The 19,063-nt window shown below is 41.7% G+C and overlaps 1 protein-coding gene across 8 annotated transcripts in view; it reads right to left on the minus strand.

Annotated features, from left to right (window-relative positions):
- CREBBP (CREB binding lysine acetyltransferase) overlaps positions 1 to 19,063 on the minus strand; it is a 191,714-nt gene that overhangs the window by 80,878 nt on the left and 91,773 nt on the right. For 7 of the 8 annotated variants that reach the window (XM_073362776.2, XM_073362780.2, XM_073362777.2 and 4 more), the window contains exons 4-8: positions 10,720 to 10,969; positions 10,025 to 10,138; positions 2,191 to 2,433; positions 1,348 to 1,447; positions 575 to 721 (exon numbers count right to left, since the gene is read on the minus strand). In XM_073362776.2, the coding sequence (XP_073218877.1) occupies positions 575 to 721; positions 1,348 to 1,447; positions 2,191 to 2,433; positions 10,025 to 10,138; positions 10,720 to 10,969 (854 nt within the window). The remainder of the gene's footprint in view (positions 1 to 574; positions 722 to 1,347; positions 1,448 to 2,190; positions 2,434 to 10,024; positions 10,139 to 10,719; positions 10,970 to 19,063) is intronic. The other variant, XM_073362774.2, reaches the window with a different exon arrangement.

Genomic DNA, 19,063 nt, shown 5'->3' on the forward strand with positions numbered 1-19,063 from the left:
AGAGAACCACTGTCCAACCATTCCCCCACAATTATTTAAGTGAATTTAGTAATGGTGAAATGTATTTAGACTGTCAATGCAAGTGAATGAAGTCCTTTATTTACAAAACAGGTACAGCAAGGGCGGAGGCAATGCATGTTTGCCAGCACTATCCTCAGAACCTGAAACCTGAGCTGGAGAGATAATAGGGTTAAGAAGGTAGCTCAGTCTCTAAGGCCATCTGCTGAGATTTCCTGCAGGGCACCAATCAGTGCAAACTGTGATGGTGGTTTTTACAGTGTGTACATTTCCCCGACAAGAACTGAACCAAGACTACCAAATCATGTAGGTCTTCAACTATCAGGTGCTCACTTTTCAGTTCCTATAATAATCCCATTACCAATCTTTTGAGCCACCGAGTCCCAAGATACGGATACATCAAATTGCATTACTTAGTGATATTTCAATTGGTTACATCAAAATCCACCGATTCGGTTCCCACAATTTCCCAACTCAGACACTTCCATACAGCAAGTCACTAAATCAAGGAATGTAAATATTTAGGAAAAAGTCTCCCATTATGGTAAATACTTACAGTTTATGGACTAAGTGATTGCGTAGGTCTTGAGTGACATGTTCATGCCATGCTTTTCTTACCCCCGTACTGGAAGGAGGTGCAGCTGTTGGCAACGAGCTGAGGTTTCCAACATTGCCAGAATTTGTGCCATCATTCATTAGTGGACTGAAATGGAAGACGAACAAGGGAATGTTATAGCGTGGAACACAATTGCCCATTTCATATATGAAACAGAAGAATTATTTTTAAAACAATTTTCTTCACTGATAGCTACAGTTACAAAGATTTTAAAATGAAACTGTGAAGCCATCAAACTGCAATATAAAAAGGAACAAAATCATGGAATTTGACAGCAGAAAAGGAAACTGCTACCACTCCAGAGGTTTCACTGATGCTACTCGCCATTGGCAAGAGGCTCATTAATTTAATTCTTTTAAAACTGCTTAGGTGTTGTGAGATACTGGAACAAAGATGAAGGGACAGGCAATCTATGAGACACAGAATCACAACTGTTAAGTATACAGAACAAGTACACAAAAGAATAAAATATTCTACTTTTGGAAATGCATTTCCAAGTCAAAAGTGTGAAGAAAAATTGTGTTGGGAGGTGTGCAGGTTTGAAATGGCAATGGGGGTGGGAGAGTGTGTGGCCAAAGAGTAGCATTCATTGTTACAACAGAAGATACAATGGCGATACAATCATATTGCAGAATGCATATTCTTCATTTAAAAACTTACACTCCATGCAAACAAATCTTTAACTTAGCAAGAATATAAAACGTGTGCATTACTTCGTTGTCCCCAGGGATGTTGGAAGAGCAGTTTCTGAGATTAGACTAGCTTGCTGATCTGTTGTTATCCCTCCTGCTGAAAGGTTCATCTGGTTAGCTCCTTTGGGAAAAAAATGAAACAGAACTGGTATAGAAGGTTGCTTAGGTATACGTCAGAGTTTTGATAATAGATGTCAATTAAATGGCACTTTGGTCTTAGTTAAGAAACGAGAAATAAACATTTTTGTTACATCGGGTAAACACGTGTTCATGAACATCTAATTCTTGTGGCGTGTTTCCTTAAATAAACTACTCATAGATGGAAATTACAAATCCTATAATTTTTGGCACACCTGTTTTCATTATAAAAACTGACAGTTCAAATTCTAAACTCATGAGATCGGAGATGAGCTTACATAACCACAAGAGAGAACATAAGAGTACTGACAATTTATCCATCATATTAACTTAGTCTATCCAGTATCTGCTGAAGTGGAACAATCTTAAAATGAGTTATTTTCATGCTTTATTAAACAAGATAAAGTCCATAAGGAATTATGCCTAAATACAAACAGCACTGTGAGCAACAACAAAATCTGAGAGATGTTTAACTGCTAATCATACTTTTCCAAAAGTAGCTATCATTAGCTATATCTGGCATAAACGGAACCTCCTAATTTTCTAACAGATTGAACGAAACTATGCTTAAAGATAAAACTTTGTTTCATTACTCAGTCTAAACAAAAAACTCTTTATCTATATGCAATCATATCGGTATGCCTGAACTTTCCTCATTTTCTGGATTAGGCTGCAATTAAATTTATTATTACAGAACACATTTCTACTGCTATTTTCTTCACCTACCTAATGGATTTATGGTCCTCATTTGCTGGTGAGCTTGAGGCTGTGCAGGTTGTTGGCCTTGTACCTGTGGCTGCAACTGCGTCTGTGGCTGGTTGCCATACGGCAGTCCAAGAGCAGCATAGGCTCGCTGCATGGAGCTGGGATCAATCGGATTAGGATTACTTAATGAAGGAGTAGTCTGTTGGCCTGTTCCAACAGAGCCAATAGAATTCTGCATTCCACCAGCTGGAGACCCTAGAAGGGCTAAAAAGGAGGTGGAGTGGGGGGGGGGGGGTTGGTTAAGGAGGTAAGAGGAAAAAGTCAAAATGAGATTGATACAGTAATAGAAGGCATCTTTTATGCAAGTAAATGAAACATGCAACATTATATATTTAATTTTAGGTCAAATACTTGGGCTTCCCTGTCATCTGAAGAGCAAAACTAGAGAAACACAAGCTTCAATCCTACACCATATGAGCCTCTCTTGCCTTGAAGTACTGATTTTACGTTCAAGACCAAACCAGCTGCCTAATGCATGTACAGTCAAAGGAGAGGAGAGAGAAACTTCAAGCAGAAAAGCACATAATTATTATAATTCTTAAAAAAAAAAAAAATCTACTGGCCCATTTCTTGGGTTAGAGCCAGTGTAAAGATGTCAATTGTGCTGGCAACCTAGCTTCTCGGTGTATCTGACAGAGTTATTCACTTTCCTTTCAAATGGATTCTTAAAGGAGACACAGGATTTGAGGGCAAATTCCATCTTGTACACCTTCCTGAATGACCTTGGGATTGTTATAGAAGCATGTAGATCAGCACAATTCATCTTGACTATCTTTATGATAGAAAGGTGAACTGGAAGGGAGCCATCTCTGGAGCCTCCTGCAGGAAAAATATCATGGGTCTCTCACTCCCCATTATGGTAAGTTTGAGTGCCTCAGTCACGTGGGAAACTAGGTAAGCCCACTCCTCTAGACAGGGGCATTTGGGTGACTTAGATCTGGAGGATCTTCTTCCAGACCTCCTCTGTCCACTTTCCCTTCATCTTCTGAAAAGGCCTGTCTGGCCACTTTTTTTTTTTGGGGGGGGGGGGGGGGGGGAAGGGGGGGAAGACAACACACGACTCTTCCAGAAGAGAGTCCTTTTCTTACCTCTTCCCCAAAAGGCCTGTACCCTGGCATTACCAATTTTCTCCACCTGGAGAGGCAAGCAAACTGTGTCACAAGTCGGGTGGAGTCCAGCTCCCTTTAAAGGGCCCAGATATTAAGTGACATCAGTTTTTTGAAGACTCTGTAGGCCTGCCTCAAAAATTCAACATCGAACCTGAGGCAGCAGCTGGAAGAGGAGTCAATCCCTTCATGTCCACAGTTCTGAGCTTCTAGGAACCGGATTGTGAGGCTGACAGGATATGTGAAGATGCCTCATCTTCGGCCCTGGGGGCTGGGAAGCATAAATCGTATCAAAGTGTGCAGAGTGTCTTTAGGATCAAAAAACCTAACACTTCCAGACCCAGACTCAGCTGAGTGCGACCAGGATCTCACACTGGATTCCGCTGGCATTTCTGCTCAAGGCAGATACTCACATGGCTTCCTCTAAGAAGCTTAGTCTGAGTCAGCTCTCCTGGGTGTAACAGATCTGAGTAGAAATGGATTTATGAATTGAGCACCAATCTGAAAGGTACCAGTCTCTTAAACCAATGACACATCCTATGTGGTTCTCCATGACAGATGTTAAACTCTCACATGAGGGGCGCTGTTTGAAGCCCACTGTCTTACTTTCTGCTGCTACAGGAGCACCCACATCAGCGCTGAGGGAACTCAATGGAGCCTAAAGAAAATTTAAACACCCAACAGAGGAAAACTAACACTGTTTTTAATAACAATTAACTATTTTACTGAAAAAGCAAAGCTTTCCCAAGGGGAAGAAAAGAAGAGGACTAACAGTGAAGCAATGGACATCATTTCTAGATTGTTGCTAATGATGGTCAAGAGGAAGAGAGTGGTAGTTGGGGTTATAGCCCTTTATATGTCCTGAGATAGTGGGACCACGCATGCAGTTTCGAAGGACAGTACTTCAAAAGTTCCAAGCTTATGTGCATGCTTATCAAAGCAGGTAAAACTTGAAGCAATAGTGTTCTTTTTCTTCATTTAAAAAGAATACTTCCACCCTATGTCCATGACACTTGCTCACAGTCCAAGTCTCCTCCTGGCTTCCAGTCCCAGTCTTCGTCCCTAAGCAGATCCAGCTTGTCCTCCCCACCACCTGGCTTCCAGACCCATAGTCCTTGCCCAACCAGTCCCATTCTCCACCCCCAGCTCTTAGTCCCAGCTTCATGCCCAAGCAATCCCAGACTACTCCTCATCCCTCCACTACATCCTCCCCACCAACTTCCAGTCACAGTTTCTCTCCCCGAACTCCAGTCCCACCCTTCTCTCCCTCACCCTCACTTTTGTCTCCTTTTCAGTTGAATCGGACTATTTCCTCCTCAGACATGATGCTTAGGTGCCAGCATGGGATCATTAAGAGTATAGGAAATACAGATTCTCTGCTCTCAGTTCTCGTGCCCAGCCCCACCCTGGCCCAGAGAAACTGGGAGCATTCATTACAGGGTAAGTCTTCTTGTCCCCGCAGCCCTTGGCTGCGGCATGTGAAGTTGCTGTATGAGGATGACATTTGTGAATGCCAATCACATGTAGGAGCTGTGAGGGGATGAAGAGTGCTCAGTTGCTCTGTAGTGATGGCGTATGCGAGGTTGGGCAGCACTAGGAGTAGTGAGAGGCTCATGTAGGCTTAGTGAGTACAGAATCTTGAGATTTAACTGCTAAAAATCAAAGAAGTCTCTGCTGAGACTGTGAATTGCAATTTTTCATAGGTTCGTAAACTAGTCCAAATTTGCAAGGGACAGAAGTCATCTTTTTGACATCTCCTTGCCAAATTAAGTCCCTACTTCAAAGCATTGGGGGCACCAGACATGTCCAAAGGTCAAGATTTTTGTTTTTTGTTTTTTAAATATGGGCACAGCAATGCATTTTCCCCTACCTTCATTCTTGGACATTTCTTAACCATTTAATCTGAAATTTTCCAAAAAGAGTTCAAGCTGATGGCAGACACTTGGCATGGAAAACTTTAGTCCAAATGGATAAAAGTTTTTCAAGGTATAAGCAACTGAAAACAGGATCTTATAAGAGGAAGTGTTATACAACCTTAATAATAGGTGGTGCTACCTCTAATAATAAAAATAAGTACTTAAGATTACATTTATATCAAGGATGTAGCTGAGATCAGACACATACATTCCTTGTAGAAAATCCAAACACTCAGAGACTTAAGTAAAATACCCTAAAAAGATATAGTTCAACACCACTCATTTGATAAGCATGTGAGGCACTGGATTCTTGCCACAATGCAGAGGGCTCCAGAAATGAAAAAGTTTACACGTGCACAGGTGTAAATATTTTAGAAAAATCTGCTACAGTGGATCTTGAAGATCTTGGCAACTGGGTTGGAGGCTAGGTAGATGCATTTGTCCCAGGAGTGAGAAAGGTTAATGAAATGGAGTGGCTGGCTGGAACATGAGTTACTACAGGGTATAAGAAGATTTCAGAACCTTGGGGATTGGCAAGTGTGAGGTGGTTGTTACTGGGGGGGGGGGGGGGGGCGGCCTTCCACCAGATCTTCCTACGTTTTGTGCTCTTTCCCCGAAGCTGCCCCTTCCTTATCTTTAAAAGATAGCTCTGAAGACCAACATGCATCTGTGCTGTATCTTTATATAGCACCTCTGCTTCAGAATGACCCTCTAGAACTCAAAGGGAGTTTGCAGTGTTCCAGATACCAGTGAGGAGCGACTGATCTAGCATGCTCCAAAATTTGGAAAGCATTAGAAACATTGGGAAGCACAGACTCAACAATTCAGAAGGTGGAGCCACATAAAAGCCCAGCACAGATGCAACAGAGATTCAAAGTTCAAATTTTAAGATAGGCAATGGAAGAGGGCTACAGATTCTAGTGCTCTCATGGCTTGCCAGATGGCTATCCTGAAACATTATCCTGTTTGCATCACAACTTGATAGAGAAGTAAATGTTACTGCTCTTTCCATTCCTTTCTTTTTCATTTTTTTCCCATCATTTTCTGCCATGGACATTTTTAACAATTATGGGAAATGTTACAAGCCATCACATTTAAAAGCAAGCATAATTTAATTTGGGATGTTGTGAACCAGCACACCAATGTTTGTTTACATCCTCATGTGTCATGTTGCTAATGTGCCAATTTTCAGATGCACCCCATTAATGTAATATTAGAATTCAGGTAAATTAAGAGGGCCTAAAGCGTGAGACAGGTGCACCTTAGTGTTCTCAATCAAAATAAATAAAATGTAAATGTTCACAAACTTAATTTTCTTATGCTTAGTACAAGCCATGAGAAGCCATCCATACATGCATTTCAGATTAAAGAATTTTGCACATCAGGGCACTGCTAGGCAGTACGTGCTAATGGTCAGTAGTGCTGAATTGAGGAAAAGAAAGGTGGGATTTGAGATTTGCATTGCCTTCCCCTTCCAAGAAAAGATGGCAAATTCTGCAGTTACCCTCCATCTTTCTGTTGCATCCAAGCCAAAACATCTTACTCAGAGATCTAACAACAAAGACTGCTTTTTACATAAAATTTATTTTAATTCAAGTGCTTTTACTGGTTTCATAAATCATACAAATGACAAAACAATGAACGTATGAACAATGCAAAGCCAAGTGTTCTGCAATGACTTAAATTAGAAGATCACCATAACAACACCTGCATTACGACTGCTAGAAACTCTGTAGTTAACAACTTGAGAGCAAATGCACCGAATGGATTTCTCACCGGAACTGATCAGACATTAAAGCTGCTATTTTTTAAAATTAAAACTACCAGCAAATGTCTCAAAAATCAGTTATTACAGAAATTAATCACTAGCAATTAGCCATGCCTAAAAGAAAGGGAGACCAGGGAGGAGATTGATAAAACAAGTAAAAGTCAGCATAAAGGGGCTATTTATATTCTTCAAAACTCGTTAATTTAGATTATCTATTCATAAGAATGACCATACTGGGTCAGACCAATCATCCATCTCGCCCACTAACCAGTCTGCCAACAGTGACCAATACCAGGTGCTTCAGAGGGAATGAACAGAACAGGCAATTATTGAGTGATCCACACCTTGTCATCCACTCCAAACTTCTGGCAGTCAGGGGCTAGGGACACCCAGAGCACAGTGTTGCATCCACAACCATCTTGGCTAATAGCCATTGATCTATCGATCCTTCTTGACCTTATCTTTTTACTAGCTCTTTTTGAACCCTGTTATTATTTTAGCCTTCACAACAACCCCTGGCAACAAGTTCTACAGGTTGACTATGCATTGTGAAAAGAAGTATTTCCTTTTGTTTTAAACCTGCTGCCTATTAATTTCATTGGGTGACCCCGGCTTCTTGGTTTATATGAAGGGGTAAATAACACTTCCCTATTCACTTTCTCCACCCTACTCATGGTTTTATAGACCTCAATCATACCTCCCCCCCCTTAGTCTCCTCTTTTCCAAGCTGAATAGTCCCAGCCTTTTTAACCTCTCCAGCTGTTCCAATCCCCTCATCATTTTTGTTGCCATTCTCTGTATCTTTTCCCAATTCTAATATATCTTTGAGATGAGGTGACCAGAACTATATGCAATATTCAAGATGTGGGAATACCATGGATTTATATGGTGACATTATGATATTTTCTCTCTTATTATCTATCCCTTTCCTAATGGTTCCTAATATTCTGTTAGCTTGTTTGACTGCTGCTGCACATAGAACAGACGTGTTATTCACAATCACACCAAGAACTTTTTCTTGAGCGTATTACATTGTCCAATGGGCACTATTTTGCATTTATCAATATTGAATTTCATCTGCCAGTTTGTTGCCCAGTCACCCAGTTGTGTGAGATCCCTTTGTAACTCTTCGCAGTCTGCTTTGGACTTAACTATCTTGAGTAATTTTGTATCATCTGCAAACTTTGCCACCTCACTATTCACCTCTTTTTCCAGATCATTTATGAATATGTTGAACAGCACTAGCCCCACTACAGATTCCTGGGGGACCCCACTATTTACCTCTCTCCATTCTAAAAACTATTTATTCCTACACTTTGCATCCTATCTTTTAACCAGTTATGATCCATGAGAGGTCCTTCCCCATTGTCCCATGTCTGCTTACTTTGCTTAAGGGCCTTCGGTGAGGGATCTTGTCAAAGGCTTTCTGAAAGTCCAAGTACAATATATCCACTGAATCACCCTTGTCCACAGGTTTGTTGACCCCTTCAAAGAATTCTAATAGATTTGTGAGGCATGATTTCCCTTTACAAAAGCCATGTTGACTCTTCCCCAACAAATTGTGTTAAATCTTTGTGCCCGATCATTCCGTTCTTTACTGTAGTTTCAACCAATTTGCCTCGTACTGAAGTTCGGCTTACCAGCACATAATTGCTAGGATTGCCTTTGGAGCCTTTTAAAAAAATTGGTGACACATTAGCTATTCTCCACTTATCTGATACCAGAGGCTGATTTAAGTGATAGGTTACATACCACAGTTGTTAGTTCTGCAATTTCATATTTGAGCTACTTTAGAACTCTTGGGTGAATGCCATCTGGTCCTGGTGACTTACTACTGTTTAATTTATCAATATGTTCCAAATCTGAATCACTTGCGCAGGAATTTTTCAACCTAAGCTAACCTAACCATAAGAAAATGGTAGAATCACGTTTTTGGTAGCTTCTTTCCAGTCTTAACTCCCTTTGTCTTTGGTGAAACTCTTCCACCTCTTTCTTACATGGCTTATTAGCTTGCCTCACTTTCCTTGTGGTCTCAGCCTAAACCAGAAGTAGAACTCTTTCAGAACACAACTACTCAAATTTGCAGTTCTGCCCTGACCCTCAGTTATTTCCCACCACCTCCCCCGATGACTTAAGACTTTTCTTTTATCTCCTTTTCAAATTTACTTTTGTGTGATATCATTTAACAGACTGTAGCATCCACACTGTTAGATCTTCTGTCTCAGTTTATTTTTATCCTGCCCAGCAATCCTTTAAAACCCACCAATATAATTTCAACAATTATCTACTTCGAGGACAAAAGAACACAAATGGACCAGAAGTTGAAAAAATAAATATTACCTAACTGTAATATTAAGCTATTATGCTGGAGTTCACAAGAAGGCTTACTAGAATTTCAGCCATTCATTCCTTTTCTTTAGGGTTAAATATACAGTGCAATGCAGTTCTACTTATTCTTACAATTAATCACTGGAACACATGCATCACATCTTCCTCTCCACAAACCTGTTTCCATTTATGCAAATTTGTTTGTCCTACATTGATCAATGGCACCCTTGGTTAAGAACCAGACTTGAAATTATTTCTGATATTATGAAAGATAGGAAAGAATCTTAAATCTTCTCTAGAGCCATCTGTGGGCAAATAACGAATTGCACAATTTATGGGTATAATAACTAGACCCACTAATAATTTGACTGACCTATCTTAATACAAAATGACAGCTAGAAATTGTCCTGTCTTGGCAAAATGGATGTTGTCTTTCTGGACTGGGAATTTCCCTTTGTCATGAATCAGGTATTAAAAGTAATAATTTGAATATAATGATCAAAAAAGGGGACTGCCCAAATGTATTTTTTTATAACAGAATACCATATACAGCAAATGAGTTTATCAAACCACTATAATTCAAAGTCCTTCATAGTACTGTATATTTGATTCAGTTTGTTTTACCTATGTTATTCTAATGTTTGTACAGTAGCTGATAAGTAGAAATGATCACTTACGTTGTTGGTTTCTTTTGTCACTGGCATTTTTCAAAGGGAGGCACACAGGACAATCATGCCGAGTACAATTCTTCCAGTGAGAGATGATTTGTCGTGAAGATGCACAATGAGCAACTATCAAAAAAGTGAAGCAATAAAATTTAGGTTTAAGTCTGGTTTTATGGCTTTGAATAAACTCATTCCATTTCCATTATCCTCAATTTTCTTTACTAAAGAGTGCTACAAACACCAAAATCTCAAATACAACTAAACAAAATGTCAGGACTTGACAAATAATGACCATCTCTTTCTCTGGAGAGTACATTAATAAAGATGCTGCTCTGACATGAAGGAACTAGTTCAACAACAATCTAATGGCTTTCACATGCTAAGCTAGTAGAGATAAGGTATGCTGCACATGTGACATGCTTGATCTGTGATGGGAGAAGTGAAACATGCTACTCTTTCAGGAGTAAAACAGTATTAATAGTGACCTTGAAAGATTAAATATTTTATTCTTTCTGCTAAGAACAACTGTATGATGGTGGTAATAAGTGGAAGGGAAAAAAGGCAAAAAGGTGTAGCAGCTATTTAAAGAAAGGAACTTTTATGCCGGGGAAAAAGTCACTGTCAGCTGGCAAAAAACAGGAGAGAAAAAAACTCACTGGAGAGTAGTAAAGAACTCGTCTATTGACCTTCTGGCAATTTGTTCTTACCTTGACAGGCTTTCCCAGCTTGACAATGTGTCATGTGATTGAGGACGTTCTTCATGGTTCGACAGTGTGGGAGAGCACAGGCTCGCACCTCTCCATTTGCTTGCTCTCGTCTCTGACATTTGTGGGCATGAAGCAGTAGAACCAATTGCTGCTGTATCAGTTTGCGTTTCTCAGGATCTGCTGTTGGTCCAGCTGCCATTGCTTGTGTTGGTACAATTCCCACCTGCTGTACCTGGGTTTGCATCTGTGGCTATGAAAAAACATTTTGTTTTCATGTGTTATCGAGTAAATTCCACATAAATGTAACTGAGAACAGCATTAATATGTAAGATATTGAAACAGTGTCACCTGTTTTAATCTTATAGTCATAATCTTAAGAATTAAAAGTAGTTTGAAAATCACAACACAATTCACAAACTATTCTGGTGTGACAGGCGATAAGTACCTAAAACCAACATTTATAAATACCTAAACATGTCAGTATTTAATTCTTAGGGATGAGAGTTTCTCTCTCTAGAGCAGGGGTTCCCAAACTTGTTCCGCCGCTTGTGCTGGGAAAGCCCCTGCTGGGCTGGGCCGGGCAGGTTTGTTTACCTGCCGCGTCCGCAGGTTTGGCCCATCGCCGCTCCCAGTGGCCGCGGTTTGCTGCTCTAGGCCAATGGGAGCTGCTGGAAGCGGCGGTCAGTATGTCCCTCGGCCCACACTGCTTCCAGCAGCTCCCACTGGCCTGGAGCAGCGAACCGCGGCCACTGGGAGTGGCAATGGGCCAAACCTGCGAACATAGCAGGTAAACAAACTGGCCCAGCCTGCCAGGGCCTTTTCCTGCACAAGTGGCGGAACAAGTTGGGGAACCACCACTCTAGACTGATTCTCAGGAAGTCTGCCTTCACTTCTTGGAAGGAAAACTTTTTCTTTTTTTTTTTTTTTTTTCTGTTAAAGAGAAAGATCCCTTAGGAACTTTCTGTTGAATAAAGGAAGATTTTAGCAAGATTTTAATAAAGGGTATCAAAAATATGACCAATTTATTCAACGGCCATCTTGATTTCAATGACAGAAGAGTGTGCTCAGCACCTGGAAACCAGACAGTTATTTAAGAGTCTAAATATAGATTTAGTCACCCATTTTCAAAAGTCATAGATTATTCCTATCTTGATAACAGATTTAGCCAATCTGGAAAAGGATGCTGTTGCTAGATTCTTTATAGTGAAAAGTATTTCTGCTTCTACTGTTAAAATTTTGGTGCCTTCATCTTCAGCGGGGACAGCATCCTGTATCTACTTTCAAACTGGCAATCTTAGTATCTAATAAAAAGAACGAGGAGTACTTGTGGCATCTTAGAGACTAACAAATTTATTTGGGCATAAGCTTTTGTGGGCTAAACCCACTTCATCAGGTTTAGATCACGAAAGCTTATACCCAAATAAATTTGTTAGTCTCTAAAATACCACAAGTACTCCTCCTTCTTTTTGCTGATACAGACTAACACGACTACCACTCTGAAACTTATTAGTATCTAATGGCATTACAAATGTACAGGAGGCCATGTGGCTAAAGAAAAACAGACCCACACTGTTGCTCAAGGTCTGTGAGTGTCTTATCAAACCGTTCATGGCATGGAATCACTGTCTGCAGGGAGACAGGAACTTGCTGCAGTCGAATCCACAGTCACCACTATAAACTCTATGAGCTACATGGGAGTCAGAATAGACTTTTCCATTTATACCCAGATTCCAAGGATGCCAAGAAGTGGAGCAAGGATAAGGTTGCCAACTAAACTTCCAGCTGGCTTCTGCCTGTTTGAAGCCAGTGGTCCAAGTGCAGGAAGATGGTGTAGCCATTTTATCTCATGTGTGCTACTAACACTAAGACAACAACATTCGTGAAGACCCTGGATGCTGTTGCCAGCCTGAACTGAAGTACTTTGAACTGGCAGTGTTCTTGTCCTACCAGAAACCTCAGGAATCTTTTGAGGGATAGGTAAGTGGGTCCATTTGACAGTAACCATTTTTCATGTCAAGAGCTGCAAACTATGTGTCCTTCTCCAAGGAGAATTACTGATGCCAGTATAACCATGCAGAATTTTAGTTTGAGAACAAAAATTATGTCAAGAATAGGCCTCCATCCTCCCTTTTTCTTGGGAGCTATGAAATAGAGTAAAACCCTTCCCCTTGATGCTGATATGGCACTTCCTCTATAGCTCCTAATTCAAGGAAAAATTATATCTCCTGCTAAAGGGTCTCCTCATGAGACTGGTCCCTGAAGAGAGACAGGGAAGGTGTTTTTGGAGGAGGTGGGTAAACAAACTTGATTGTGTAGCCAAACTGAATGGTATCTAGGACTCACAGGTCCACTGTTATAGCCCTCCAGTTAAGGGCAATGTATGCTACACAGCCACCAAAGTGGACTCCAGAAACAGGTGGGAATGGCCTCATAAGGTTGCAACTCTCCAGCAGCCCATCAAAAATAGCTTTTAGCAGGTGGATGAGGTTGGGTGGCTAGTTCGGCACACCTTGTCATCTGCACTTTGACGCTTGTGTGGTGGTTCATATTCTCAATGGTGATAGAAAGGCTGTGAAAGGAGTCTTTGCTTATACACCTGTTTATGATGCTGCTTCTTTGGGGCTCATGAATGCCCAGGAAGAGGAGGGCTGTCCTGGAGTCTTTAAGTGAGTACAAAGACTTGTCTGTTTTCTTACTGAAAAGACCAGTTTAATGAAATGGCAAGTCCTCAATGGTGTTCTGAATCTCCCTGGGGAACCCCAAAGAGTGAAATCACAACACACTACATTACTACTGTGGTATCAGCCGCGTTCACAGCTAAAATCTTATTGCAAGCTGCATAAAGACTGCCTTCCTTAACAAGGGTTTGGAATTGGGCCATGGCCCCTTCTGGGGGAGTGTGTCTTTGAACTCCAGGAACTTCAAGTCGTCATAAAGTCATATTTTGCAAATAGGGACTGGTAGTTAGAGATCCTGAGAACCGGATGCTAGTGGATGTGTATACCTTCCTCCTCAGAAGATCCAGGCGTTTCACTCCCTTGTCCACAGGGATGGCTTTAGGCTGTTGCTACCTGGATTCTTCTGTGGCTGCTTGTACTATTAGGGAGTTGGGGGCAGGGAAGGTGAACAAGAGTTCTTCCCCTTTTGCAGGCACAAAAGTAATGTTTCTCAGCCCTTTTAAGGGTAGAGGTACGTTACCAGGGTATGCTATACCACTCTATAATTGCCTACGAGAGGGACAACGTGACACTTGGTAGAGTGCACAGATCCAAGCTGTGATGCATAAAGATTCCAAGGACTCAAATAGGGCCTGTATGAAGGCTTGAATACTGGTTTGGTGTGAGGGAAGGCACTAGGCACCTGTGATCCCTTGGAAAGTGATCCTGCTTGCATGGAGGATGGGTCCAGGAAACTCTCAAAACCCTGTCTAGACTAACCTCTCTGGGAGATGGTAGTTTGTCCTACCTAGTTTGTCAGCCAACAAGAAGGCTGGATCTGACTCCATCAGAGGTACTACTGGTGCCAGTGGAAGGAAACTTTGCCTCATGGATGGAGAAGGGGAATAAATTCTTTCTGAGATGGTATCCCCTTCTGGCATTAAAATGTCCCTCTGAAGTACCAGGCCTAAAAACAGTAGAGAGTCAGGGTCTGGAAGGTTGAAAATATCCTCTGAGTAGCATTTGTCTCAGTATGTCCTGGAGTACAAGGGGTCCCAGTTATTGGTTCTGTTTGATACAGTGCCTCAATAGACTTAGTGGTTGGCAGAGCCTACCATTGGACAAAGAGTGCTGTCTGCTGCTCTTGGTCCATACCGGAGGATGTTGGCGGCTTGTGAGAGGCCACGGTCGCCACTACTGTCAACAGTGGTGGTAGTTCCATTGGAGCCTTGCTCCTGCATGCATTCCCTTCATGGTCAGGAGGCTTAGGGAGACTTAAGTCCTTGGGACCTGCATGTGAAGACTCAACTGACTTGGAAGGGCTCGGAAAGGATCCTTTCTCTTGGAAACAGACTTAGAGAGGAATTTGTTTTTATATTGGTCACATTGCCGCTTTACTCTTATGAGAAGCCCAAGATAACGGGTAGATTTATCTGATCCGGCCTCTGCTCCAGAACTCATGCTTGGAGGTACACTGCGTGAGGACTGTAGCTGTCGTATAGGGGCATCTCGCTGGCATGGACCTGACTGGGGTCTCATGGCTTTCTCCAGGAGGTAACTCCTCAGTCAGAGCTCTCGTCCCTCTCAGGTCCGAGGTGGGAAGGAGTGAAAGATACTCCACTTAGCGGAGATATGCACCTCCCCAAAGCAGTAAAGGCAGTCCTGGTGGTAGTCACTGACTGAGAAGGAGCAAGAACACGAGACGGTTTTTAAATCATCTGATTCTGGGTAAAGTCCTACTCTCTAAAGGGAAGACAGAGAGGGTCCCTGAGGTGGGGAAAAACAAAGCAACACTATTAGAATACTACAAAAACACTAACAAATTATATACAATTATATTTAGAGAGATTAAGACAATGCGAGAATAGCTCCGGGCTGAGGATTCAGACTCAGGCACACAGCAGTGAAAAGGAACTGGAGAGATGGTCGATCCACACCTTCCCTTATACCCTCAGTGCTGAGCACAAGGAAATCCAACATGCAGGTGTGGACCAATGGATACTACTTGCAAGATTTTCTGGTCTTAGGTGCATGGTGCACATGCATATCCATTTGTGGAATACACACTGGGACTAGCACTCCAAGGAAATTCCACGTTTCCCTCCCTACTCCTACTTGATATTCCCATTTGTACACCTAAGAATCACATTAGTCCTCTTAGTCACAACTTTCCATTGGCGGCTTTTGTTCAGTTGGTTATGATAGTCAGGGTTACACATTGCTTAATTTCATTGCATGACAGAAAACTGAATTACTGGGAAGATATTTTGTTAAATTATATCTCCCTTAAAATACTACTAAAAATTGAGCTGAGCCGCATAAAGTTTTTGTAGACATTATTTGAGCTCTTTATATACTCCTCTACAGGCAGAGTCAAAGCCTCTCAACATCATTTCTTCTATCAAAATCACTACATTATGCAAAACCAAGAGAATCAACTGAGTTTACTGAGAGTGAGCATAGAAGAACACGCAAGATCAAATGCTGAGATTCAGCAGACTAAGTTTGCCATAAAGCATTCTGACAAACTGTTAAGTCAGACGGAGAAGAGCTGCTCCAATTCACGTTAGAGAAAACAACTGAGAAAGATGAGGACTGGATGGTTATATTAGCTTCTTAAGTAATATTCTTGAACTCCATCTGCTGGTCAGAAGAGTAATTGTAAAATCTAAATTTGTATTTCCAATGTACAGTAGCCAAACCCTTGGGCACATCAATCATTGTCTAAACAGTCCACTGAGAACACTATAGATGCATCTGTGCTTTCCTTGAAGAAAATACTCTTAAGCCTTGATTCATGCAGAAATGGATGCACTAAAAAAATTGGGTCAACCTAATAGAAAAAACTTAAAAAGGCACTCTCTCACTCAGTCTCATAGCCTATGTGCCGCATGCACTGGGGTTTACAAAAGAGTCTGACAAATAAAGGGTGGTCACAAAAACTCTTGTAGCTTAGTTGCACAGTGCCGTGAATGCTACAACGTGCAGAATGTTGCTTAATTCCTTCATTTAATAATATAGGGTGGTATCACACCTCAATATCCCCCCCCCCCCCAAAAAAAAGAGTCTGATGCTTGATCCACCCTTACAACTCTAAAACAAGACAGACTAAAATCATGCTAAATCTCAAAGGTCTATCAGCATGATTGCAGCATCCTTTGAAGTTGAGGGAATCTCCTTTCTTCCATAAAAAGAAAAGGAGTATTTGTGGCACCTTAGAGGCTAACAAATTTATTAGAGCATAAGCTTTCGTGAGCTACAGCTGACTTCATTGGATGCATATATTTTTTCCACTGTATGTATCCGATGAAGTGAACTGTAGCTCACGAAAGCTTATGCGCTAATAAATTTGTTAGTCTCTACGGTGCCACAGGTACTCCTTTTCTTTTTACGGATAAAGACTAACACGGCTGCTACTCTGACTCCTTTCTTCCAGTAACCATTCAACACAGAAATCCCTGTACTGAAAGCAATACTTTCTGTGACAGTCATGAGACGTTTCACGCTCTCCTTCTAGGGCTCTGGGTACTCTGAGATAGCTCTCACTGCTGGAACATCCTTCCACTGGAGGGAAGAAGCGTTGTATAACTTCTCAGCATGGTGTGCTGAGAAGTTATACAACGCTTATATCAGTTAATTACAGCTGGTTATTCCCCCCAACATTTCTGAAAAAGAGCTCTTAAGGAGATACTTTTTGTTCCTTACATGCAAATTGATATTTTCATAATATACATCTCTAGCAATCCAGTGCCTTTATTGAGAACAATGGATGTAGCTCCCATATCCACTACTCAGATAATGTTTGGACCCACGAAGAAAAAAAGTTCCTTAGATTGTCCTGATGCTAAGACTCTGTGCCTAGACCCTTTTACCCTAAGGCTGACCATTTAAAATGCAAAGGGTCTCCTCCTTGTTACCTCTTTGGTACTGAAAGGAGTTAACCTTGATAAAGTTTGCTTTCTTCCTCAAGTGGCTTCACCCTGTTAGAATATAGATATTCAGGCCTGTCTGTAAAGGCCTATACTCTACGAATTTAGGTGTATTCTTATCACTTGGCTAGTTAGAGGTATAAAAGAAAGAATCAAAATCACTGTCTGCTAGTGTAAGGTCCTTCTCTTACTGTGACAGTCTGAGGCCCTGTTCTTAGGCTAAGGCCTTTGGCTAAGCAACAGAGGCAGCCATAAGCTGGGAAGCGGCTAGTCACATCCTCACATTCCAAACTAGTCACATTGGAATAAAGGTGCTATTGGGCTGTTAGGAATACAATCCTGCCCTGATAGTGCCTATCGCCTCCAGAGAAAGGGAAGTGCCTAGAAGATGTAAAAGGAAACTTAGTTTAATAGCATCCTGTCTGGCAAGAACTCACTTATCAATAGCTGGGATGTGAAATCCTCACTTCTGTATTGTTTTGTCATTATAGTTCCCACTTTGCCATTCAGAGAAACAGCCGTGTTAGTCTGTATTCGCAAAAAGAAAAGGAGTACTTGTGGCACCTTAGAGACTAACCAATTTATTTGAGCATAAGCTTTCGTGAGCTACAGCTCACTTCATCAGATGCATACCGTGCAATGAACTAGAGTGTAGTGTGTTGCAAACATGGGGATAGAACTCCAGGTAGCTTCCTTGCAGCAGGACGTCAGATACAAGCTGCTTCCACCTCATGCCTGCTTGCATGGAATGAGTTGTGACAGCCACAGGGGAAGGAATTTTTGCTATCTTGTAGAACTCCAAGATGCATCCCGAAACCCACTTAGAAATCTCTGGGAGATTCTGGCTTGCCCATGCCATCTCTTTGCTATGGCAATAAAAAGTTTCAAGTAATTTCCTAATAAGTTTGGTTCATTTCAGGGCATACCAGACATCAAGGGAGGATGGTCTCTTCTCTTCAGAAGTGTGGGGTTTTGGGAACAATACAGGTAAGTATCATTTCATTGGAGGTGAAACTCAAACAATCTTGGGGAGAAATCCAGGATGCAGTTGGAGAGAAATCTTTTCTTTGTGAAACACTGTATAAGGAGGACCTGCCATGATGGCTCCAACCTCACTGACCCTCCTAGCAGAAAGGATAGCCACAAAAAGCCACCCTCATAGACAGGTGGGTCCTGGCACATGTTGCCATGGGTTCAAAGGGTGGACCTGAGAGAGTGTTCACAGGACAAGGTTAAAGGTCCCACTGATGTGTTAAGCACTAGTGAGAAGGTCCTGATCAGGCCTTTCATAAATTGTGCTGAAGCAGGGTGAGTAAAGATGGACCATCCTTCCACTGGAGGGAGGAAGACACTAATCACTGCTATGTGTACTTGCTGAGAACTGATAGTGATCCCTGAAGTCCTCAGGGACAAGAGATAGTTTAGGACAACTGGGATGCTTAAGGTATCTACAGACGGTTGGTGCAGTTGAGTCCAGACCAATAAAAGTCTCTCCATTTGGCCAGGTAGCAGGTTCTAGTAGAATCCTTTCTACTTTGGTGAAGGATCTCCTCAACAGGGGCCAAGCATGAGAATTCTATTTCCAACGCCCATCCAAACACCAAGCCATGAGGTGGAGTGAGGAATTTTAATGCTTGCTTAATTTCCCCCCCCATCCTGGATTAGGAGATCAGGGAATGAGCAGACTCTGACTGGTGGGTGGGTGGGCAGGCAGACGTCTTTAGAAGTTCCATGAACCAGAGCTGTCTGGGCCAGTAG

This window comes from Lepidochelys kempii, chromosome 10 (assembly GCF_965140285.1).
Source record: "Lepidochelys kempii isolate rLepKem1 chromosome 10, rLepKem1.hap1, whole genome shotgun sequence".
NCBI classification, from domain to species: Eukaryota; Metazoa; Chordata; order Testudines; family Cheloniidae; genus Lepidochelys; species Lepidochelys kempii.